The 26,164-nt window shown below is 42.7% G+C and overlaps 1 protein-coding gene across 1 annotated transcript; it reads right to left on the reverse strand.

Moving 5' to 3' along the window:
• Positions 1–6,228: 6,228 nt before the first annotated feature.
• On the reverse strand, positions 6,229–19,493 carry RAB29 (RAB29, member RAS oncogene family). The gene is made up of 5 exons (XM_056867733.1): positions 19,370–19,493; positions 12,767–12,838; positions 11,010–11,191; positions 7,240–7,361; positions 6,229–6,441 (listed from the first exon to the last, which is right to left on the reverse strand). Exons 1-5 carry the CDS (start codon positions 19,491–19,493, stop codon positions 6,324–6,326), a joined length of 618 nt encoding a protein of 205 aa, XP_056723711.1. The 3' UTR covers positions 6,229–6,323.
• Positions 19,494–26,164: the final 6,671 nt, after the last annotated feature.

Here is a 26,164-nt window from a genome sequence, read left to right on the forward strand (position 1 = left end):
GTCGCCACCACTCGCCTCTCCCCCCTGCAAAATGGTCGCACTTCGTCCAGCAGAAGGGATGCGCCGTGCTGAGAGGGCGGTACAACCTACTCAGCTGGCATCTCCTACCCCTTCTCCTCATTGGCTCGCTCGCGACATTGCCACTGCCCATTGGCCTGTTCGAACCATCACGGAAGCGACGCCCCGCCTCTTTTCTTGCGAGCGGGAGGAGTGAAGGCGACGGAGGGGAGCCCCTTCGCTAAAGCTACTATGAGAGGGGACAGCTAACAACAGCCAGAGAAACCTGGCAAGATTTGACGGCGGCAGATTCGCGAGAGGGTTGCTTGTGTTTTTACACTGCCGGTCAACAGCCACACGTTTTTATGCCCCAGAGAATTAGCCGAGGTTTTTGCTGTTGGGGTTAGAGGAAGTAAGTGCCCCCACTCCAAACAGCAGATTCGACAACAACGTCCAGGCTAGGTTTTTGGAGGGAAAAGACAATCGGGTTCAACCCCACCCACGCGTCTATGACAGTTATCGCGATATTTCACGTTTCGGTGCGTTGGCTTTAGCCAGCCCTGGGGTTGCTGGCGATTCTCTGCGAGGTCGTGGAGAACCTGGCAGCAAATCTCCACCCTTCCTCGGCCCGCCGCTCCCGCTTGTTGCCAGCTCGAGCTTCCCCGCACTCCGACTCCTTATCATTACCTCACCGAACTCCACACCTGTCATTCCAGTCGCAGGGACCCACTTTCCACTCTGGGGGGGGGGGCTGTCACCCCCAAAACCCGCTCTGCATTGTCACTAACTTTCGTGTGCTGGAGCCCAGGCAAGTTAATTGACAGTCCTGGCTCCCGTTATAGCCAACGGGCAATCATGTTACTTGTTTTAGTGCATCCGGTCTGATGATAACTGTTCCTGACACAAGGTGGGATCTGTGGTTGGGAAGTTTAGGGGCTAAAGTGGGAGCATTTGCAAACAGGATTTGGCCAACTGACACTGTCTTCAGTCTGTAGAGCACTGGTTCCCAACCGGGGGTCCACGGACCCCCAGGGGTCCGCGAGAACTAAATTAAGGTCCGCGAAACAAAGTTATAAACCTATAATAAATTAATCTTTTCAATTAAAAGTTCTCTATTATAAAAAAAACATAGTTCAACATTAAACTTAGAATAATATTTGAATAACAGTTATGATTAGTTAATTTTCAAATTCTTGGAATTTTTATTTTGAACCTTGTGGTCACTGCACCGAACAAAAAAGTCCTAGTGGTCCCTGGTCAAAAAAAGGTTGGGAACCACTGCTGTAGAGTAACTGCCACCATCGCCCTTAAAGAACAGTTATTTGAAGGTTGCCAAACTCCAGGCAGTGCCTGGAGATGTCTATACATTTCATGTAATTCTGGGATGACAGAGATCACCCCCTCCCCAAATCTCCAGAAATTTCCCACCTCATAGTTGGCAACCCTAGGGTACAATCATTTTATTTTGTAATTACTCTTTTTCTTCCACCTGAGTTTTCCAACTTCTGCATACCAAGTTCTCAGAAGCAGTTCACCATTTCCTTTGCCACAAAAGTGCTAACAGCAGTCACAATATGTAGTGCTGTGTGGAATATGTTTGTGGGGTCGCAGGGACCCATGCCTAGGATGGAGGTGAGCATAACAGCACTTTCCCACCCTCATGCTGATGCCAATAGTATTTTACCCCACAGCTATTACACGACATTCTCCTGGAACACATCTTGCAAAATTATACAGCCGCTTTAAGATGTGGATGTGTTCATTCATCAGTGCACATATATGTTAACAGCAAGAAGGGTTTAAATCTCTTTTCATTTTAATTCTGCTGTTTCCACTTTGTTCCAGGGCCATTCACTTTACTGGGTGGACTGCTGCCCCGAGTCCCATCATGGGGTCAATAAGGAGTGGCACAGATGCACTCAGCTGTGCTTTGTGTGAACCAGAGCCCAATACAGTCAGTGAGGAACAGCACAAACACATTCCTGCCCAATTTCACCCTGCTGGTCTGAACATGGTGTAGCCAGTGAGGAGAAGCTCAGTGGCATTTACCTTGACCCTTTTGGCTTGGGCACAGCCTATGAGGAAGAGCATGGAGCATGATAGTGTCTTGTCTTTCGTCATCACACCTCATCCCCCTTACCTCTGATCCATGACTTTTTTGTCATTCTGACCATGCAACATTCTCCCTCAAATCCATACTGGCTTGCTATTCTTCCTGGATCTAAAGTTACATGGACTATTAGGGACTATGGTCTATACTAATGTGTACAGTTTGCTGTAAATTGGATCCTAGTATGTAATCCTGCATCATTTTATGCATCATGTTAACACCTATGCTTTGCTTCATTTCTATTTTTTAGATTTCTGGTTGGTTTTACAACCAAATCCTATCTTGATACTATTGTTGATTGTATTGACTCGTTCTGTGTAATCCTCCTTGAGTCCTGATGAGAAAGGCAGACTATAAATAACTTTAATAAAATAAAATTTTAGTGGTGCACAAGATGTTTAGGGTAGCATTCAAGTACAGAAAGTTCAACTGAAACACTAGATGATGACAAGTGTAGCCACTCTTAATTTGTGACATGCACTGATCAGTGGCTTCAAAGGGGAATGCATATCTCTGTATCAAAGGGTACTTCCAGCCAGTTCAATTTCTATTACAACAGAAACAAGGATGCAAATCTGTTTTAGCTATACTTATGGAAGTATAGGTCGCTTATTACATACACTGAATGAGCTACTGCAAACTGTTGCAAATACACAAACTAAGGGAGCAATTCTAAGCAAGCGTCCTTAGGATTGCACCATAAGTTACTAGGAGAGCGAATCATGGTTTTAAAAAACAAAAATCAAACTCTTAACTCAGTTGCCATTAAGAAGATTGAAACAAGAAACTAGCAGTAGTTGAAGAAACAATGTCATACATTTTATTTCATACCTAATTCCATTTTTCGAATACTGTACTGGTTGTTGATTGATAGAACTAAAAGCACTGTTGTCACCGAGACATAAAAACAAACACTTTCACATTCAAAATACTGTTAATATGAGAAAAATTAGTGAGGAGCTGCAAAAACCCCAGGTGCTTAGGGGAAGTTTTAAATCAATATTGAATGCAGTTTAATTTGAAAAACGATCCACGCAGTAAAGATTCTAGTTGTTTAAGCTTAATTACTGCACAATATAAATCACATGTAACTGAGGAACTGTCTATTAAAGACTCATTTTTATCAATTGGGTTTTGCTGCATCCAAGACTTCTAAAATATGTATTGCCTACACTTCACCTCAATGTGATCCCACTAACTGCTGCAATAGAAATGCCAGGGTATCTTGTCTTAAAAGAATCGAAGATGTCATTGTGGAAATCCTATACCATGACATGCTGGATGCGAGAGAGGGGAGGGAGAATTTCTATTGCATTTTCTTTTTAGACCTTTTCTTACAAGCTAATAGAAAGTTTAAAACAATCTCCAAGAAGAAATGCAGATCTTCCTTAATCAATATTCTCTAATTGTTTGAAGCTCACTCATTAGCCATCCAGCAGCCACAAAAGATGATCTTATGTGAAAGACCAGACATGCATATATTCTCAGGTGCCAAATTCTAGACAACCTATGTTGTGGTTACTTGAATTGCTCCCCCAACACTATGATACCACATCAAGCATTTTTATATAGTTCCCTCCACAATGTATTACTATAGGCAAGTTTTTTAAAAAGGCAGCTTTGAACGAGCACAACCAGATTAGGCAATATGGTACATCATTTTTTATTGCTCCAATATGGATCAGTGATGCCAGATATGTCTGAAACAAACTTGGGTAAGTTGCCCACAGGACATCTGTGCCAGTTACTTGCCATAGTAATTTATAAATCTGTCACTCCTACCTATGTGAAAAACATCCTATGTTTTCCCACACTGTAACTTTGTCTTTATGTGGGAAAGAGCTAATGGAGTAAGCCAGTTAAAACGTGCATTAATGGTTGTTAAAAACTGTATTGTTTGGTCAAAGGACAATTTCAAGACATGTTCATATCCTACCACCTTCCTTCATTTACAGCTGTAAAAAGTTATAAAAAATCCAAAAACCTTTGCAGTTCATACAGTACTCATCTGAGGCTGATTCTGTTGTGTTTTTTGTAAGCAGACATCTGAATGCACCAAAGAACACCATATCTGAATGCACCAAAGAACACACTGGGTTGCTGATTCACATCTGAATGCACCAAAGAACACACTGGGTTGCTGATTCATTTAGCACTTCTACAGCATTTTGCAGATCCAGCCCAGTAACCTACTGACAGCTCTGACAACCTTTAAAAATAAAAAAGTACCAGGTGGCAACAGTTGTCAGTTTGGATCCAGACTAACACTTCTGCACATGAAAAGATTCCCGCCCACAGTGTGTGATCTTCCCCCTCCCTCATCCCATGGCCTCCTGAAACACCTCCCAAAAACGCCATTCTTGGGGGAAAAGGGACCCAAAGAACAGGATTTTTTAGGGCATTTTGGGATGCCGTGAGAAAATTGTACACCATGGGCAGAAACTGTTGTGCCCATGACAATGTCTGGAACCAGCCCTGCCTCCTGGCACCAAACCAAGATCGTACTTCCCCTCGCAGTACTCACACTATATTGAATTCTTGACTTAGCGGCAGCTTTTTAATAACCTTTCCCTACAAAACAATCTCCCCACAATGGACATTACAGGTTAAGTTCCACAGAATAAAGAGCACTTAACTATAAAATTTAGAAAATGGTTAGCTTTAGTTCTAACCGTTATTCTATTTCTAAATTGCTGTCTGCCACTGTGAGGTCATGCTCCATTGCAGAAGGCATTCCTCTGGCACTTCCTGCTCATAGTAAGATGCTGGCTTGCAATGAGCAGAAAGCGCCTAGCTCCAGAAGAATACACTGCAATGGAGGAGGATGCAGTGGAAATGTAAAAAAAAGGGGGGGTTACAATCTCAAGGCTGAGAATAAATGTTCCAATTATATCTGGCTGGCACACTACTTAACTTGGACTCAGAGTTTAAACTTTGCTGAAATGTTTTATGAGACACAATATGTAAACAGCACCAGAAAAATCCATTAAAGTCTAAACATACCAGCTTTTCAACAGTCCATATAGTTAATAAATTATCCATACTGTGGACACAAATTGATAAAAATATTCAGTGGGTGAATACACATGTTCCTTATCAGTTCTAAAAGAAGACTAAACATTCACTCACATGTGTTCCAATACATCTTAACTATTTGTTTAACTGCAAGCTTCCTAAAATATTAATTAAATAGGCCATTAAAAAAGCTTTAAGTTATAATTTTATACAGTAAACATCAGATATAATTTTTATTAAGGTAAGGGAATTATCAGTTACCAAAAAGACACGGGGAGATTTAACTCTCATTTCTTGTCCCGCTGTGACCAGTATTCTGTGTTTGTCTCCTAAGATCACAAAAAACGGCAGGTGGGCTTTCAAACAGCTATAGCTGTCAATACGCATCACAGTAGGATGGCCAGAGGGAAGTAATTCATCAGAATCTGAAAAGGCAAATGAGATCCTGGAAGGGAAAGGACTATAAAAACAAAGAATACTGCTGGTGCACTAATAAGGCATCAATGCCATTTACACCTTTTGCCTCAACTATTTACAGCTTTTGCCTCAATTCATTGCTAGCTGCTCTAATAAAATGACCTCACAAAAGGCCTTTAACAATTGTGTTGCACATAAGGACAGGGATAAAAAGGCCCTGAGTTCATTGTAATTTTTCTTCTACTTAAATGCTGTTAGCCAAATTATACAAAAGCAGCCATGAGCTTTTCAAGGCAAACATTGCACCACAACAACAGTTGCTGTAAGACCATTCTGCAGCTGTGCCAGAAGGAAGGATAATCACAGTCCAAAGCCTGTTTCCACAGTTAAGACATTAAAGGCAATCTGTTCCAAAGGGAGAGCAAAGACAGAGCATTCGTACAAGACAGGCACAACCAGGTTGCTTTGGCTTCCCCTTCCTAGCTAAGGTTTCTATTGCCATTGTTCCTAAACCAGCATTTTGATCAACTAAGGTGCAGACTTTCCCTGACCTGCAGTGGGTTGCAGCAAGAGGAAAATTCTTCATTCCAGTGTCAATCCAAGCTTCAGTGATGAATAGAATGGCAAAAGTCAACACTGTGTGGCTCCTAACATTGAAAACAGCCGTTTCAGTCACCCCTACTGTTGCAGCAATGCCGGGAAATTATTCACTACCACTCTTAACAAGCCAATACTTGTTTGAAAGACCCTGTTGCTTCCTGATCTGTTGCTGTTGAATGTGCAGCTAGCAGCATCCCCAGTTGGGTGTGGATGGATCCTTCAGGTTGATGTAGTCTCCATGGCCTGGAACAGAGGAGTCTCCATCACTCAATGACATAGTCATCATCTTCTCAATAAGGACTCTAGGAAGCAACAGAATTTGGTTACAGAGCAAGAATTGAGAGCACTTATTTGGCACCACCAAAGACACGTATAGCTTCTCCAAAATGGAGGGGGTTCAGATGGTTCAGATAGAGAACCATGTAATTATGGACGTCTAGCACTATTGAAAATTGTCATCGGCTCTACAGCTTCATCTTCCCAGTCCTCCCTGCTACTAACCAGTTCCTCTTAAGTCTCACACTAATTTTCCACATAAGCTTTTGCTTTAAATGCCTAATGTGGCCTATTGAGTCACTTTACTGACTATTGTTTAAGTAGCCCCAGTGCAGTAGATGAGTAAGCATCTGAGAGGTTATCTGGTTCAACTGTACTGAAATGTGCTCCTCATATCAAGTCCCAAATGAAATATCTGAAGACAGCTGTTCACACAGTTAACACGGCACCAAATGGAGTTCGTTGAGGATGACCACAACCAAAGGCACCTATAGTCAATTGAACAAAAATTACATTTGCATTCTCTGCTGTGCCTGACCTATAAGGGATGCAAGCTTGTTACAGACTTCATGTACTACTCACCATAGCTCAAATGTCTAGAGCCACTTGCTACATCCTAAACCATGACTATTATCTCAAAGGTAGCCATCTCATTACAAACCAATTTAATACCTCTGGTGCTGAAATTAACAGTCTTAACTCCAACCCCAGGCCATAACATTAGAGTGAAATTACCCCTTGACAAATAAGTGTAGGGTTTTTTACATGTGAGCAGAGGCTTCTCAGGGGCCTAAGGAATATTCTTAAAAATCCACTTTTCCTACCTCATAGACTCATTTACATTTTTGTTTTCCTTAACAGATGTTTCAGTCCAGCCAGTAAAAGCGTTCTCTTTACTGAAGCGATCAACTTCTTCCCTGGTCACAGCCCACGGAGAAAGGTCACACTGGAAAAGAAAATTCAGGAATGTTCAACTTCCCTTTAAAACTGCTAGCAAGCCAGCACATGTCTTTTTTTCTCTCTGTTGCAGTCACAAGTTTGCATACAGCAAGACAACACCCCTCGGATTCTTATTATAAGAAAAGGCTATAACTGTTGATGCAGCGGCAGCTTAAACTGGCATAGTAAGTGGCGGGTCAGAACATGCAGCTCTGCCCCAATCTATGCTCAAGTTTTCACTGTTCAAAAGGAGTTTCACTGATGTCAAGGCAGGTTTTGATACTGTGCTTCCTTTCCAATTCATGTCTCAAAGGGGCCTGCACCCACATGGAGATCCCTCCTTTCCTCCATGTCAGAGATGGCCACATTTTCAGGCAGAATCTTGGGGGTGGTGACCCTAGCTCCACCCTTGCCTGCAGTCACATGGCTGGGGGGGAAGGCCATATGAGGGATCTCAGCTTTAACTCAGCTGATTCTCCCCCCCCCTCACTGGTCAGGCAAGCTCTGCGACTGCATACCTCTTATTCCCAAGGGCTTGGGGGCTTCCTTGATCTAGCTAGGGTCATACACAGTTCCCCTGGAGATTTTAAAGCAACATCAGCCTCTTAGGGCATTTGCACAGCTCAGTTCGAGCAGTTGGTACTTGACACTGCTTGAACAAGAACAGCAGCAGCAGCAACAAAAAGACCAAATTTTGAGGAACCCCATAAAAACCATGGTCCTTTTCTATAATTACAAAAGCCAAAACAAAACTAAATAGACTGGTTAGGCTCGGCAAAAAAGTAGGGCAGTAAACAAACGGGAAGAAAATGATCACTCATGTCAAAAAGAGCGGGTTTCATGAGGAAAACTAAAATCAGTGTAGCTATATTCACTTCCTAAAATGCAAACCTGCAATAGCAATATATAGGAACCAGCTGTTTATCCTCTGATCCCGCTTTCTTGGAGTAATTATGTTAAATGCTGCTATGAAGCGCCTCCCCTTCATCCTGAAAAGGAAATGGGAGGGGTATCATTCCCTCTTTTGCCATTCTTCTGTTAAGAGCCAATTATGTTGAAGCAGATAGATAATCCTCATCAAGCATATATTTGCATAAGACAATGGAAACCATTAAAATAATCTTTTTCTGGGGCTCATTTCTTTGTTTCTAAAGAAGCTAAGAAAGGATTGCAGGTCCCTCAATACTACTACCATGTTCAGCTGGGAACCTAGGAGTCTGAATGCATCCTTAAAAAATAAAAATCCATGAACCTTCATTATGATGTGAATTTACCCCAGCATTCAGGACCCAATCGGTAGAGTTGAGCCTGGTTTATCTCTACAGGATTAAGGAATCACCATCCACCTTTCAAATCTGTTAGAGTACCATGCTAGATAAGAATATGAGCAACAAGCTAGGGATCCCCAGCACAGATCTTACCCAGAAACTCATTATGGGGAAAGGACAGCATGTGTAAGGTTGCCAGGTCTCTCTTTGCCACTGTGGGAGATTTTTGGGGTGGAGCCTGAGGAGGGCAGGGTTTGGAGAGGGGAGGGACTTCAATGTCATAGAGTCCAATTGCCACGTGGCTATTTTCTCCAGGTGAACTGATCTCTATCGGTTGGAGATCAGTTGTAACAGCAGGAGATCTCTAGCTAGTACCGGGCAGTTGGCAACCCTAAGCATGTAGTAGTTACAAAATGAACAAGTCTCTCCCCCCACATTTGAACTGGTCCAAGGACTGCAAAATGCCAGCCAGAGATACTCCTACCAATGGGTATGATTAGCATTGGCAGGCAGCCACCAAAACCCTAGAGCCCCTGCCAGTCCATTGACCCTCACCAGTACCACAGTAGCCACAGCTATCAGCCCCTTTTTGCTGTAACAGCAGTGGAAGGACTGGTCCTGCTAGGAGCCTATGCTGTCCTTGGCTCTGTAGCTCTAATAGGTAGTGGTGATGAACTACCCTTCCACCCACGGGGTAAAAGCAAGCAACTAGTACCTCCCTTCTCCCTCAGGACTTTTGGGGAGGGCCGCTGATGCTCCTAGGGGGCCATCAGCACTTGCTCATTCTTGCTGCCACTGGAATTGGGATCAACAGTTCCACCCCTCAGATAAAAGGGGAACAAATATTCCCCCACTATCCAGAGGAAGGGGCATTTTGCTGCCACCAATGGCTCACACAAAGGAAAGAGGAGATAGCACCTAGGTGGAGGCACAGCAACTGCTGCAACTTGCTCCCTTGCCTGGTGGTGGCAGCTGCTCCTCCTAGAAGCCACCATCACTTACCGCCCAAGAGGCACAGGCAGCACCAACAAGCCACATATCTGAATAAGGCAAACACCGAGGACCAGACTGAGGCAGCAATGGAGTGTTTAGTTGGGGAAGGGGAACACAGGACGTCATCTTGCTTGCTTAAAACCTGGAGTGGATAATCCTGCTTTTTCTGAGTTAGATCCTTTAAACTTCTCCTGTGGGCTCATCCGCCACAACAGACAGAAAGCAGCAAAAGATGCTGTCATTTTGGTACCCATTACACAATAAAGTCGCTTAACAAACTTTTAAATGCTTAAGCAAGTATTGCAAAGGGTGTGATTGTGTATCCCTATTATGTAACAGACACGGTGTGTACATACTAGCTCAGCAGACCATATACACTGACATCTGCATCTTTCCAAGGATTTCCTGGCTAGCATAGATGGATATTATCCCTTTGCATCCCCACAAAAGTGAAATTGACTATGTGAAATTGATTTCCTACAAGCAAGGGAAGAAGAAGAGTTGGTTTTTATATGCTGACTTTCTCTACCACTTAAGGGAGACTCAAACCGGCTTACAATCTCCTTCCCTTCCCCACAACAGACACCCTGTGAGGTAGGTGAGGCTGAGAGAGCTCTAAGACAGCTGTGACTAGCCCAAGGTCACCCCGCCGGCTTCATGAGTAGGTGTGGGGAAACCCACCAGGTTCACCAGATTAGCGTCCTCCGCTCCAAACCACTGCTCTTAACCACTACACCCATTTTTCCCACAGGTCATCCTATGCCCTCCTGATGGGAGCCAGCCTCAAGCAGAGAGCAGAGACACTGCCAATAAATGACCTGATGCACAAGTACCACCAGATGACCTAAGCTAGTGAGTCAAAACAGCAAGCCAAGGGCAAACAGTTTTTGCCCCAGATTGTCAACTAGTCAGGTAAGTGGGAAAGCTTTTTCTCAACCTTAACATGCCAATCAAACCCTCAGCACAAGGAAAGCCTGTTTACCAAGTCTTCCCAAAGGATTACAGTAAAGCAATTACTTTGGAACAGGATGCAAATCCATCCTCTCAACATCTTGCCTCTAGACATGATATTACTTGATGCTCCAGGATGAGATAAGGAAAATAAGAAGAATGTATAGAGTAAATGTTCTCCCTAACCCCAGTGGGCTAAAACGGAGTAACCAGAATAGACAATTGCAAGCCATCATTCATCCTTGCCTTTGCAGAAGATTTCCTTTCGCTTGCCCTTTTACTACTGCCCCCCCACCAACAAACCACTCGTTTGCTCTCTGCCTCTCCCAATAAACCCTAGAGGAGGCATCAAACCAAGCCTTGTCATCTGCTCCCCTGCCCCCCACCCAGGATTGCCACCGATAGTTGCCGAGCGGAAAAGCTGGACCAGCCCACTCCCTCACTTTGTTAGCCAGCAGCAAGCAAGGGACGGGACTTCCATCTGGCAGCTGCAACTTGCTATCCAAATCCTGCTTCCATTTCTGGCAGCTGGCAAAGGTGGTAATGCTGGTGACATCAAACATGATAATGCAGGCTGACGCCTCTCTGTAGTACAGCCGAGTCATGGATGTGAAGCGCTCTTGACCTGGAAGTGGAAGGTGGAGGTTTAATCGCTATCTTGAGATGAAGATTCTCCAACTCAGTCCCTAGTGCCCCACACAGTTAAGAGTTAGCCTTCACAGCCTCCACAAATACAGAAATGACAACACAAATACAGAAATAACAACCAAGGCAAAATGCAAACAGTCTTATGATGTTCATAGAGATTATGTGATAGAGATGAGTATTTCCTCTCCCTTTTGTCCTTCTTTTCATTCACCAACCCTACTGTATTTGCACAGTACTAAAACAGTCACACCAAGGACTAATATTTAAAAACTGCCACCACCAAGTCTGTTAGGACTAATGCAGACATTGCATATAGGTTGAAAGTATCCTGTTTCAGAGCATGTCAAAAGCGCATTTGCCATGTGTTTTGGAGTGCTCCAGTTCAATAAGTCTCATACAGCCATCAAGAAGCAAGAGGGAGAGTCAATAAAACAGTGAGACTAATTTCTTCTGCTTCCCTTTTCAAACTCTGGATGTTCAGAATTAGAGAAAAGTGATTGCGAGTACTGGAATCAAAGTCTGAATATTGGGTTTGATATACAAGGCATGATACTTAACTATATGTTGTGGTGACATCCCTTGCTCTGATAAATATCCTCTGCTCCTAATTTATATCAAACATATTATGAGCAGTTTTTAAACTGCACTAAGGCAGTAATTTTTTTCCTCAAGAGGAAGCCATTTTCAAAATGTTTTTATTATCATACATGAGCACAAATAACCCCTTCCAAAGGTTTTTCGAAGTCAAATATGCTGGACGGAATGCATGAAGGCAGATGTTCATAATCATAATGGATTTAAGAGCAACAAAAAAGGAGTCCCACCTTAGAGCTCAATAAAATTTAGTGAATTATTCTAGAGATGTGCCACTTCTGATTAGCAATAGATTGAAATTGTAAACAGGGAACACCAGGAAGTTTCAACTGCTGTCTGGCTAGAATTCACACGTTCAATTCCCTAGGTGTGTCAGATAGAGAGAAGTACAAATAGACAACACAACGGGTCACTAAACATCACACAGGGTCACTAAACATCACACAGGGTCACTAAACATCACACGGACATATGAAGCTGTCTTACAATGAATTAGACCCTTGGTCCAACAAAGTCAATACTGTTTACTTAGACTGGCAAGTAGCTGCTCTCCAGGGTCTCAGATGGAGGCCTTTCACATCACCTACTACCTGGCCCTTTAAATTGGAGGTGTTGGGGATCGAGCCTGGGACCTTCTGCATGCGAAGCAAGATGTTCTACCACTGAGCTGTAGCCCCTCCCCAAACACCATAAAATAAGTTCTGACCTTGTAGATGACATTTCCCTACTGCTGACCAAAGTGCTCAAATCTGTTTTAAGGAACTCTTCAGTTTCCAAAGCTCCAACTCTTGTAGAGATAAATACTAGCTACATCGGACAGGACTTATTTTTTGTGTAACAGAAACAGCACCTGGAAGTAATGCTTTGCTGAAAATAAGTGGCTTTGCTGAAAATAAGTGGCATAATTATGGTAAAAGTTAAAATGCTATAAAGATCCAGGGAACAAAACATAGCTCACCTGCGATGTCCCATAGCTGTAGCCTCACGGTCTCGGACTCTGACCATTGAACCACCTTCAGAGCAAAGTCCACTGGGCAACCATGGAAGGGAAGAAAGAAAAGAGATAAGAAGAGCTGATTAGGAATTGGGCAAAATAATTGCGCAGGTTTAGTTCCCATTGAGCAATTATGCTTTATACTTTGAGAATGATGTTTGAACATTACAGGAGATGTGAGAATGATGTTTGAACATTACAGGAGATTTGTATTAGGTTTGTTACAAAAATATAACACTGTACTCCATCCTGTTGTCTTGACAGTATCCATCGTGGTCCTATTGGGAAAGATGTCATGCTCAAGCTAGAGCATTTATTTAGCTGTGTTCGTTTCATAGAATTTTAGGTGAAACGAGATGACCACTAAGCATGCAGTGGTTGCTTTAAAAAGCCCCCTTTGGTTTTAACTGTGCTTTGGACAGCTGGTTTGTAGATTCTAATTCTGTAGTTTATGCATCACCGTCACCTTGTGTCCCACCACACCCAAAATTTCTAGGTACGGTAGTTGTAGAAAAGTGGCAAACTGTCAACTTGCAGCAACCTTCCACCACAGCCACCATAGGAAATCAAAAGTTGCATCCATTCATTGGCTTGGATCCACCAGAGTGTTTCCGTGGACAAAAGGATTTCTGCCTGTGTAGTGTGACTTCCTATATTCTCCCTCTTCCATTGGTGCCCAAAATGCTACAGAAACAAGCCAAAAATGGCTCTTGCTACCCTAAGTAACTTTGGATAAAGACTGTACACATACATGTATGTACTGACACACTTTAAAAGTCCTGAATCCTAGAACACAAAGAACACATGCCCTAATTTGCCCTAAAGTAAAAGCTTCATATTATAACATTTCTTAACAGGTCATCTTGTTCTGCACGGTAATGTTTATTACAATATGATGGTATCTACGGCACCATCGTATCTGCTTTAAGCACAAGGGTCAGTGTCTCCAGCATGAACATGCACATCTCTCTTCTCCCCAGTGCTAAAACTCATCAAGATTCTCCTGAGAAGTTACTGGTAGATAACAGCCTCTGCCCAGAAGTAATGTTGGGCACAAGAACTCTGCAACCAAGAAATTAGAAGGGGATTTGCAACTTGGAAGGGCAGCCATGAAGGAGCTAGAAAAGACCCTTAAGGAAGTGTTGCTAGAGACCAAGATCAAGATAATTCCATTAGTATCCTCCATTACTATGCATGGATATACAAGTTGGACAACAAAGAAAGAGGCAGGAATAAAACTGATTCATTTGAAATGTGGTGTTGGAGGAGTTTTATGAATACCATGGGCAGCCAAAGGGACAAATAAATGAGTTCTAGATCAAATCAAGCCTGAACTCTCCTCAGAAGCTAAAATGACTAAACTGAGGCTATAGTATTTTGGTCATGTTATGAGAAGACCAGAGTTACTGGAAAAAACAACAACACTAGAAAAACTAGAAAGCAGCAAGAAAAAAGGAAGACCCAACACGAGATGGATTCACTCAATAAAGGAAGCTACAGCCTTCAGTTTGCAAGACCTGAGCAAGGCTGTTAATAGGACATTTTGGAAGTTATTAATTCATAGGGTCACCATAAGTCAGAAGTGACAATGGCATGTAACACACACTATATATTAGGAATAAGCAACAATCTGAACTGCCAAATAAACATTCTAAATTTGCAAGTAGTTATCTTCCATAGCTATTAATATATCATGAACGATAGTGACTGCTTCACAAGCTCCAGTTGAGGCAAATTATTATAACAATGCAATAGCCAACATGCTGATCCAGTCCAAAAACAAAATGCCACCCAGACACTCAAGAACTGCACCTTTTCCTAAGGCACAAGACCCTAACTCACTGCAAACAAGAAGATGGCGAGTGGTCCACAGCTATTACCTAGCTCAGTGGTTCTGAAATATTGGAAATTTTTAAGGGACGACAGACTTAAAGAAGCAAAACACAACAGTTTTCCCACTTCACAGCAACTGATTAAGCAGGTGCATAAATGCAGGGGGATGAAAGCGTGCCCTTTGTACATCAGCTCCTCAGTAGGATGTAGACTCCATGTTAGTGACCTCAGACACAGATCATTCTAAACTCCCCAATGGGAAGATGTTAATAAAGTATGGGAAGGGGGTTGCTTCCCTCATGCTGTGAATCTATTAAATCAAGAGATGGTTAGTTCAAGGATCTGATGTTTCACTTACAGTCCACTTTTGCCCCTGTTATAGACCTTTCTTCAGAACTTCCCATACTGCCATGGAAATCTGCTGGATGACCTTAGGCCAGTCACTGTCCCTCAGCCTAACCTACCTCACAGGGTGGTTGTGAGATAAACTGGAGGAGGGAATAATGATGTATGCCATGCTGATTTGCCCTGACCCAGATGGCTCAGGCTAGTCCAATCTCATCAGATTACAAAAGCTAAGCAGGGTTGGCCCTAGTTAGTATTTGGATGGGAGACCACCAAGGAAGTCCAGAGGCCAACAACGGCAAACCACCCCTGAATGTCTTTTTGCCTTGAAAACCCTATGGAGTTGACATACATTGGCAGAAACTTGGGAACATTTTCCACCACACCTTGATCTCCATGGAAGGAGGACATGATAAAAATGCATAAAAAAATAAATATCCAGGCCTTGACATTTAGAACTCTACAGGAATCGTTTCTTTTCAAGAGTTTAGAATCAGAATGGCAAGAGGTGTCGCTTCTCTCACTGTTCATACTGTGACTTCAATATTTGCAATGCTTTTTGTTGTGAACCATGTAATTCCACATGCAAGGAAACCTACTCATAACAGAAACATTGGCAATTAAGAAAACTTCCAGTGTGTCTCACAAGAGGAATTAGGCTCACTATACTGATACCTCCATATCAAAGTCCTGAGAAACTGGGCTTGGGAACAGGGAGGACTGCTTCTTCCCATATGTGTATCTTGCCAGCAATTGAGAGCATCCTCTGAAGTTCTGTTACCCCCCTTCTCCTTTATTTGAGGTGAAGAGTACTGTTATGAGAAGGAGGGTCTTTTCAGCATGGCACCTGAAATATAGATTGCCCTCCCTTTCAACCATCCACATGGCACCACTTTTATTGAATTTTCGGTACCAGGTAAAGGCATACCTAGTTATCCAGGCCTTCTGAGTTGTTTTTTGGTCACTCAGACACACAAGCTGCTTCTTTCCGTTTGATTTGCTGTTTGTAGCACTCTTTGACAGTCTTATCAATTTCATTCTGTTTTACTTGCTGCCTCAATTACCACACTTTTATTGATTTTCATCAATTTTACTACTTTTTAATGTTGATTTTGGAATCAAGAATCTATAATGAATCTTCAAAATGAAGACCAGGCTGAAAATGAACAAAATTCACATAGTGCTATTACCCCCATTTTATAAATTGGGAATAACAGTCAAGTATATTCAGGGTGCATATACATTTTTAAAACGTATCTATCAAGCCAATGCTTAAATTGCGGGAGTTCCATTGTTTCCAATAAAAATTACTTCCACATAGAATGTTTAGGACTGAAACCTAAGAAAGCAAAAAAAAGCCCTCACCACCAAAGCACCCTGCTGTTAACATTCATTTCGGCTTTGCATGTTGATTACCTTTCCCATTTGGCCAATGAGTGCTTAGAGTCACTGAACATCAACGCAAAGAAGGTACAATCAGTCCAATAAACCTAAGACCCAATGCAGCATTAGGGCCAAAAAACGTTTTTTCTGCAATGAAAAAAAGAACACACTACATCCAAATTGTATCCTCAAACTTGCTTAAGTGCTTTTCTGCTAGCAAACTATCTGCAGTCTCAGCTACTGCAAGGTATGCTTTTTTGGTATGTCAACTAATGAACAGATGTCAGCCCGACTGATCTACAACTGCACCATATCTCACAATGTGACTGTTTTTCAAGCTTTGACACAACAGCAAAATGTTTAGACTCTTCAGACAGAAAAGGAGAAGGAACATTCCCAAAATCAATTCACACGTGGAAATTTCCAGAAAAGCCAAAGACCAATATTGTGAATTGGATTTTAAAGAAAAGATTGTGGGTAGAGCCAGTGTGATGCAGTGGGTAGCGTTTAGTTACATTATTTATAGTGCACCTTTCTCACTTGGATTACAAAGACGAGGAGGTGAGAAAACCAGGGTCAAACCCCCACTTTGCCATAGAACCTCGCTGGGTAATCTTGGGCCAGTTACTCTCTCTCAGTCTAGCCTACCTCAGAGGGCTGTTGTGACAATAGAACAGAGGGGTGACAATAGAACAGAGGGGTGACAATGCTGGAAAGTCACTTTGGGTACCTATTGGGGAGAAAAGCAGGATATAAACATCTACAGAGACAGAACACACTTGGAGACAGTGTGGTGTAGTGGTTAAGAGTGTCAGACTAGGATCTGGGAGACCCAGGTTCAAATTCCTACTGTGCCACTGAAACTTGCTGGGTCACTTTGGGCCAGTTACACACTCTTAGCCTAACTTATCTCACAGGATTGTTGTGAGGATAAAATGGAGGAGAGGAGAACAAGGTAAGCTGCTTTGGTTTCCCACAGGGGAGAAAAGCAGGGTATAAACAAAGCAAATAAATAACTACTGAGTAAGAGGCAGCTGTGGATACTAGCTCAGAGACGCTCCTCAAATCTAAGTTGCCTATAAAGAACCTGCAAGTTATTGACAGTGACTTGAAGGATCGCTCCCTGAAAAACATTTCTTCTGAAAATGTTTATCTCTGGCCACTGTCCAAGAAAGAACACTAGGCTAAATTATTGGCCACTGGTCATTTTCCTAGTGAAAGATAAACATAGAATAGTTCATCATCAGGCGTCACTTAGAGATTCAAGACACAGTTACTACAGAATGTTAAAGAAGAGTCTTGGAATGAACAGGTGGTGGTACACGTGAAGCAAACATTCAAAGAGGCTGTCACGTCCCCACAGGCTTCACACACACAAAAAGCGTGGAGGGGGAGGGGAAGGAAAGTCTGGATACCAACCCTGCACTAAGTTCAGAAGATCTTAGCAAGCCCACCATTTACGGAGAATGAGCTCATCACTAAAGCCACACTGTTGGGCCAAAACATCACACGTTTTGTGTGGTTTTGTTGCATGCAGAAACACCAAAACTGATAACATCAAGATGTAGGAAGTAACTCAAGAAAGTACTGTGGTGCTTGCTTTCTCTCACTCCCTTCTCCACACCCTGTCTTTATTATATCACACATACTTCTGTTCTTAAGAGGGCAGCTAACCAATAGACTCAACTGATTACTTGCAAAATGCAGAAACCAGAAAGGACCTCCCTGCCCACACACACCCAGCCTAAACCTTTCCTCTCCAATTCATATCAATATATATTTGCCTAAAAGGACTGCACAATCTCCACAATGCCTTTTGTTCAGACCAGCCAAATGACATGTGAGTTTGAAAACTGGCGCACTTACTAGAATCCACCATCAGGCTGGAAGCTACGAAAAAAGCGTTTTAAGGGGAAACGAAAATTCCTGAGGATATGTTGCAGGAGTGCAACTTTAACCTACAGATAGAACAGGTGCAGAAAGAAGGAGACAGAAGACAGAGTCCATAGGTGGGCTACTGAACAATTTCTAGTGGACTATCAAGGCCTAGGATGCTTGCCAAAAACAGTAGACTTGCCTGATCCAGCAAGGCATTTTAAAAAAATGACCTTAAGCACAACAGCACACTCAAGATCCCTCTATACAATTAGTAGAAAAGAGCAAGAGTCCAGGACCACCTTAAAGACTAACAAAAATATTTTCTGGCAGGGTATGAGCTTTTGCAAGCCACAGCTCACTTCTTCAGAAGTGTATCTGAAGAAGTGAGCTGTGGCTCATGAAAGCTCATACCCTGCCAGAAAATATTTTTGTTAGTCTTTAAGGTGCTCCTGGACTCTTGCTCTTTTCTACTACTGCAGACAGACTAACACAGCTACCCACTGTGAATTATCTATACAATTAGCTATGCCTTAACTGTTCGGGTAGCCTGAAAATGCACTTTAGCTTGGTAAATGTAATACAAGGCACAGACCACAAGGATTCTAGCATATAAGTAGACTATGCAAGCCTGCAGTCAGCCAGCCCCAATAAAGAGTTGGATTTACGGAACCAAAAACCATACAAACACACACATATTCATCACAGTGGGTCGCCGTGTTCGTCTGTCTGCAGTAGTAGAAAAGGGCAAGAGTCCAGGAGCACCTTAAAGACGAACAAAAATATTTTCTGGTAGGGTATGAGCTTTCGTGAGCCACAGCTCACTTCTTCAGATATGAATGAGCTTTCGTGAGCCACAGCTCACTTCTTCAGATATGAATGAGCTTTCGTGAGCCACAGCTCACTTCTTCAGATACTTCGTATCTGAAGAAGTGAGCTATGGCTCACGAAAGCTCATACCCTACCAGAAAATATTTTTGTTCGTCTTTAAGGTGCTACTGGACTCTTGCTCTTTTCTACATATTCATCAGACAGCATGTCAAACAGTGTTTAAAGTAATATATTTAGAACCCATCATTCATTGCAGAGATGTCCTTGAACGTGCAAGGAGAGCGAGAGAAAACCACTCACCTCCCACAGTAGATTTATAATGCTTGTTGAAACTATCGTTAGCATACCGCTGGACCAGCGAGGTCTTCCCAACGGTGGCGTCCCCGATAATTAGCACCTTGAACATATGGTCGTGATGACCCATGTTCGGAAAGGATCCAGATAGGCGGGCAGCAGCAGCACGACCCGCCTGGTCCTCGGAGTGCTCCGCCACGTGCGAAAAGGGGGCGCCTCCCTGTCCTCGACGGAGAAGACCCGCGCGCCCAACGCAGGCGACCCAGCCCTCAACACCCCTGCCCGTCGGCAAGCGGCATCGCACTCCCGCAGAGAAAAGCGAACCTCCCTGCCGCGCGAGCCCCGCAGCTAAGAGGAAGGGGGACCAAAACCTGGCTCCAAACTTCCGCGTTTAGCTTCCTATTGCCAACGAGAGCGCTTGCCGGGAACTCAGGGAGCCGGCCCGCTGCGGCTTTTAAAATTGCTGTCCGCCGGGAGTAGGTCCGCCCATCCCATCTTCTTTAAGAAGAAAAACACACACACACACACACACACGCATCTAAACACATCCCAACCGCTCTCACGCACCAAGCCCTGCAAACGGGAAAGGAAAACGCTTCTGTATTGCTCGGTGCACTGAAACTGGAACCACCGCCTCCTTCTTTTAGAACGGGGCACGCGCCACTCGCCCCAGAGCGCGTCCCTTGCAGCAGCTTCTGCCACCAGCCGCTCCTTTCCGCATTCTCCAGACTATCATGTGAGGGCTTGGGGAGGGGGGGGGGGTTCAGCGGCTTATGAAGGGAACTACATTACCCGGCATGCACCCGGAGAGCTTAACTGCGGATAGCTCCGAGCGGAGGCACGTGTAGTGTTTTAAGGGGGGAAAGGGTAGGGCTTGATTGCGCGATGCGTTGCCGGTGTGGAGCGTAGGGGGCGTGAGCTAGGAAATTAGTTGCAAGACCCGCTGAAATAATTAGGAGATTCGTCATGCTGATTAAACGGCCTCTGATTTCATGCCTTTGTGTGTGTGTGTGTTAAGTGCCGTCAAGTCGCTTCCGACTCATGGCGACCCTATGAATGAAAGTCCTCCAAAATGTCCTATCTTTGACAGCCTTGCTCAGATCTTGCAAATTAAAGGCTTCCTTTATGGAGTCCATCCATCTCTTGTTGGGTCTTCCTCTTTTCCTGCTGCCCTCCACTTTTCCTAGCATGACTGTCTTTTCCAGTGACTCTTGTCGTCTCATGACGTGACCAAAATACGACAGCCTCAGTTTAGTCATGCCTTTATCCCACATTAAAAGCAATCTTGAGTAGGTGAAAAATAGCACTGGGGGGGGGGGCACTTTGATGCCCCAAATGAAAATGGTAAAAAATCGGGTGAGGGGTCACTTTTTAAGCTGGGTGGAGGGTCGAAGGGGTATCTTTTTGAACTTTATAATTTTGTAACCATGAATGTATTAATAAGTATATATAAATACTCTTTTGTATTTTCTTTTTTTTAATTTTTTTCCTTTTTTAATTTTCTTTGTATTATTATTTTATTTGCTTATTTTGTTTTATGTTATAAAAATTATAAAATAAAAAATAAATAAATATAACTCTAGTGATCACCTTAAAGTAGGGTTGCCAGGTCCCTCATTGCCATTGGCGGAAGGTTTTTGGGGTGGAGCCTAAGAAGGGCGGGGTTTGGAGAGGGGAGGGACTTTAATGCCACCACTGTTATATTTTTATCTTTATATATACTTTTTAAAATTAGTTGCCAGATTTCGACTTCCCCTCCCCTTCTTGTCCCCCCCCCTGTTTTTAAATATATTTAAAAATTCCCAATCCTATTAAGAATCTTGGTCCAGGTCCTCCTCAAATCTGTGCTTCCTATTAAAAATGAAACACCTGTGAACAGTCCTTGCTAGGATGGGAGACCTTAAATCTTTTTGCAGAAACACCTTCAGGTGCTCACTGATGTACTTAACTTTCCCCTCTTCAGTCCCTCTCCTAATTCCTTCCTTCTGTGTACTCAAGCTAGTCAGGCTTAATTCAGCCTATGTGACCTTCTACCTTATCTGTGCTGTTCATACTTGTTATTTTAAGCATTCAATCTGATTTTGACACTATAGGACAGATGGCTGTTTTCTCTACCTTCTCATATAAAAATTGGTGACTTGATTTTGGGGAGCTATGGTACAAGGATGAAAAATATGGGGTGGGGAGAGCTTTAACAATGAAAATACATTATATTTTAGTTAGAGCCTGAACAGTATGTTCATCTTTTTCATAGTTAGTATTCTTCCCCTGGCAAAAATGCCAAAATACCTTGTTTGAATTTTCTCTTCCAAAGTATAGAAGGGCATTTATGCTTGTGCGTTTGAATGTCTTGCCATCGGCAGTGCTGGTAGGAAGATTTAACGGTATTCCATACTCTAAAGGACTCTGCAGATGTAGTACTAACCGAACGGATTCTATAGATCATATTCTTTTGGATTGTCCTGAATTTTCAGATTTAAGAACTGAATTTATTTTTCCTTTTCCACTCTTTTTAGAGGCTAAATTGTCTTGATTACTAAGTAGGGTCTCCAACCTCCAGGCACTAGTTGGAGATCTCCTGTTATTACAACTGATCTGCAGCTGATAGAGATCAGTTCACCTGGAGAAAATAGCTGCTTCGGCAATTGGACTCCACAGCATTGAAGTCCCTTCCCAAACCCCGCCCTCCTCAGGCTCCACCCCAAAAACCTCCCGCCGGTGGTGAAGAGGGATCTGGCAACCCTATTACTAAGTGATAAAGATTTAAAAAGTAACTTTGCATGTGGCTAAATTTTTGGCTACTGTAGTAAAAGCACATTGTAACTCAGGCAGCAACTCTTAGGCTTCTCTTTTAGTGTGTGATGGCTTGTTTATGTATTTTCTCGCAAAAACAGTAATTTAAAAAAATGTCAGACGTTCACAGAGATTTACAGTGCAATCCTAAACAGTGTTACACTTCCATCTAGCCCATCGGCATCAGTGGATTTAGAAGTATGCTAACGCTGTTTAGGATTGATTCCCTTGCACCTCCCTCCCAAAAAAAAAAACCCAGAATAGGTAACTCAGGTTCACACCTAGGTCATCCTATCCTCCTTCAGTTATCTGTCTTTAGTTCTGGATAAAAACTTTGGACTGGAGTATTTTGTGGAGGAAAATGAAGTGTGTTCTCAAAATCCAGCCCTGGTATTTAACAGATTTGTGAGGGGCGTGGTGAAATTATATTAACTGTAACAAGATAGGAAGCAGAAATCCATGAACAGATTTGTGGGGAGCACTGTTTTGCTTGATTGCACATTGATTATGCTGGCAAAAAAGTGGCCCATTAATTTCTAAGACTAGAGCATTAGGATTTGAGTCCAAGACCTTTGTGGCATCTATTCTGAAAAACCTAGTGTAAACTAGTCTTACAAAAAAAGCCAGCCAGCCAGCAGCAGTATCCAGACCAAGCAAAGAACTTACATATCAGCCAGCCATTTATTGAAATAAGGCTGACTTTGCCGGGTGTATAAACATCAGTGAGGAAGGCACCAGGCAAATGTCTTAGAGAAGAATATTCCAAAGAAACAGCCCTATTGGTCATCACCAAGCTCACTTCAAGCAGTAGGGGAACTCAGATCAAGGCTTAATGACATGTATGTGGGTCACAAGGACTTCATAGCATGTCCATCTTAATCCTGTCTTCCCCATTGCCACTTTCCTGACCTAAAACAGTTCCAGGAACCACTATTTGCTCTATTGGGTAAGATTACATGCACCAACAGGAGTTAAGGTTCTTCAATATGGCAAATACCAGCTTCCTGGAGCCAGTTCAGGTCAGGAAAATGGCAGTGGGTGACATTTAGGAACCCTCTTCCAAGACCTGATGAGACTTGCATTCACCTGGGGCTTAAGCTTTGATTGTGCATGTTGTCAACAGGACAGGAGTAACAGACTCAAGTACTTTTCTGAGGGAGAATCTCAACAGAGGAAAGATAGGACAAAATTTTCACCTATAACTCTTATAAGACAATTCACTGTGGTATATCTTTATCAACAGAGCATTTTAAACCAGGTGAATTTCCTACATACAGTGTATTACTATAATAAAACTGATAGAACTAGAACACAGCAGGCCAGTTCCATTTCAAGAAGGGATGTATCCAACTGGTACATAAGTTAGTGAAAAGGGGCTTTGACATATGAAAGCAATGCAGATCTCTAAAGATAAAGGTGGATCCAAAAGCACTCCAGTCTATGAAGTTGGTCCAAACGGGAGTGCCCTTCCATCTACTTTAGGCTGCAAAAGTATTGGGGGTTCAACAAGGCCCACACCCACAGTAGTACCTTTATTAATAATCTTCTTTCAGCCTACCACCAACTCCAGACACATGACTTCCCTTGCTCTATCAGACTCCCAATGAAAAGGAGAAATAGAAAAGGCATCATCAGCATATGGAATAATCCCAAATCCCAGGATGATGGGGTGGCAACTGGTTTCGTGTAGAGGTTAAATACCATCATTGGTAGAACAAAGGCCTCTAGCACCACCTTCTGGAACCTACCTTCTAGGTAGGAGCCAAACCACCAGAGCGTGGTACTCCTCAACTCCCAGTTCAGATAGATGTTCTGAAAGGACGGCATGGGTACAGTAATAAAAGCCACTGACATGTCCAAGAGTATCAAAAAGTCAGCTCTGTCCCCATATCCAAGTACAGGGAATGGAGAGGCACATTAGTAAAAGCAATGCACATTTCAGCCTTAGTACTGTAGAGATTCTGGGACTTTTATTCAAATGAGCCTAACCACTATATCAGGGCACAATTTTCTTTATAGTTTGGACTTTTTCTTTTTAACAATACACATTGATTATATGCAAGTCCCTTAGCTGGAGAAGCAGGGGGAGCTTATGGAAGTAATAAGGGACATAGGCAGTATTGATTGTGAGAAGGTGGAGGGCTTAGCACCATTAATACTGTGGCACACAAAAAATCTGGGCAAACCTGGTACTGGGCAGCAGCAGCAATGGGGCAGAATTTGAAATACTAATTGTAACTTATCACCAAAATCTTCACCTGGTAGGTCCCTAATTCCTCTTAAACAAAATAAAGAGAACCAGAAGCCTTATAAATAAATGTAATCTTTATTTTACCAAATATAATTTATCAGTTAAGTTGGCATTTGTCAATTCAGTTATAGCAACTATAAATAATTAAGAATTCTCTTAACAGAAGTGTAAACCAATCATTTTCATTTGCACCCCGATCTAAATATACATGCATTTGAGTGCAACTGGTGAGAATAAAATTATTCTATAGGAAATTGTTTACACACCCCATCCTTACCCCACCCCCACCATACTGCAGACAAAAAGAAATTAGGGACGTCACCCAAGCAGCTCTAAGCACTCAGCTTCTGAACCTTGGGCTAAATCTTGTGACTAATACCAGGAGAGTGAAACACTGTCATGAGATGCACAGACACACAGACATTAACGAGGAAAAAAACAATGCGACAAAACATTTGCATGACGTTCCATGTAGATACCATCAGCTGGTGTGTCAGGAAGGTAAAAGTTTAAGATGCATCCAGCACAAGCTGGTGAGACAGACAAAGCTCATTTTAGATGCTTAGGAGGCATGAATTCAGACCCTAATGAATTCAGACTGAATGTTTCAAGTTATTTCATGAGGGTCCATTCTAGAACAAAACCTAAATACTTCCAAGGTTCTTGAGGCTGAAGGAGTTCTTCAGCTACTCTTATGGATTAGAATTCAACCGTTAGTGTCAGAAGTAAGGCAACCCTCACATCGTCGTCCACATTGCTGGCATCATCTTGCAATGGAAGGATTACCCTACAGACACGTTTCCACAGCGGTCCCACAAATTTCCTCATGAGGGCATATTAATCAAAGACTGCACTGCACAGACTATAGTCTTAAAAGGCCTCCAGAACTGACAAGAATATTCTGAAGTAATCCTGGTCCCAGCATTACAGCCACAGTGGTCCAACTGAGCCATTGTTATGTTGTTTAGGTACCAACTGCCTTTCAGTGCTATCATTTTAATCAAGCCTTCAGAATTTCAAATATACTGCCAAAGGCACAACTCCTGAACCCATAATGCATGGAAACTCCTTATTATCATCCATCTGGTACTGAGGCTGAACCAAGATACTTACTGCTGGCCGCAATGTCCTTACTGATTGAGGTAAGGCAAGCCAGCATTCTGAAGGCAATACCCAATTAATAGAAAATTGTACTAGGACCTGTTCAGAGCTGCCAATCAAATCTGGGACCTTGGTTTTCACAGAGACTTTAACTCTTGATACAAATATAATCACCACCTCCTTTACCATTATTTGGGAAAGAACTACATATGTAATCAAGTGATGTGCCACTGCTGATGCAAAACCAGGAAATGGGAACTGTGCAGCTGGGAAATGTAGTGAGCCTTAGAAAAGGTAGGCATGGCTTACAGCCAATTAAAATTCCAGCAACTTTAAATTTACATTGTTTAATACTGAAACAACATCCAGCACAAGAGACTTCCTCCTTACAAGGACACTGTTCTGAAGAACCCTTTGTCAATGTGGTGAATGAAAACAATCCCCTTTAATACATTTCATGCAAGTGACAGCTATTTTGGCTGTTCATACCAACACGTACTGAACTGCTCCTAAACTGTTCCATGCGCACAACCAGCACAGAGGATGGGACTCAGAGCTCCACAGATCAGCATTCAACAAGCAAGTTGCACACTCCAAAAAAGAAACCCCTGCTAATGAAATTCTCCGATTTATGGTTGCCCTGATGGTAGGCCAGT

The sequence above is a fragment of the Euleptes europaea genome, chromosome 2 (assembly GCF_029931775.1).
Source record: "Euleptes europaea isolate rEulEur1 chromosome 2, rEulEur1.hap1, whole genome shotgun sequence".
Lineage (NCBI taxonomy): Eukaryota > Metazoa > Chordata > Lepidosauria > Squamata > Sphaerodactylidae > Euleptes > Euleptes europaea.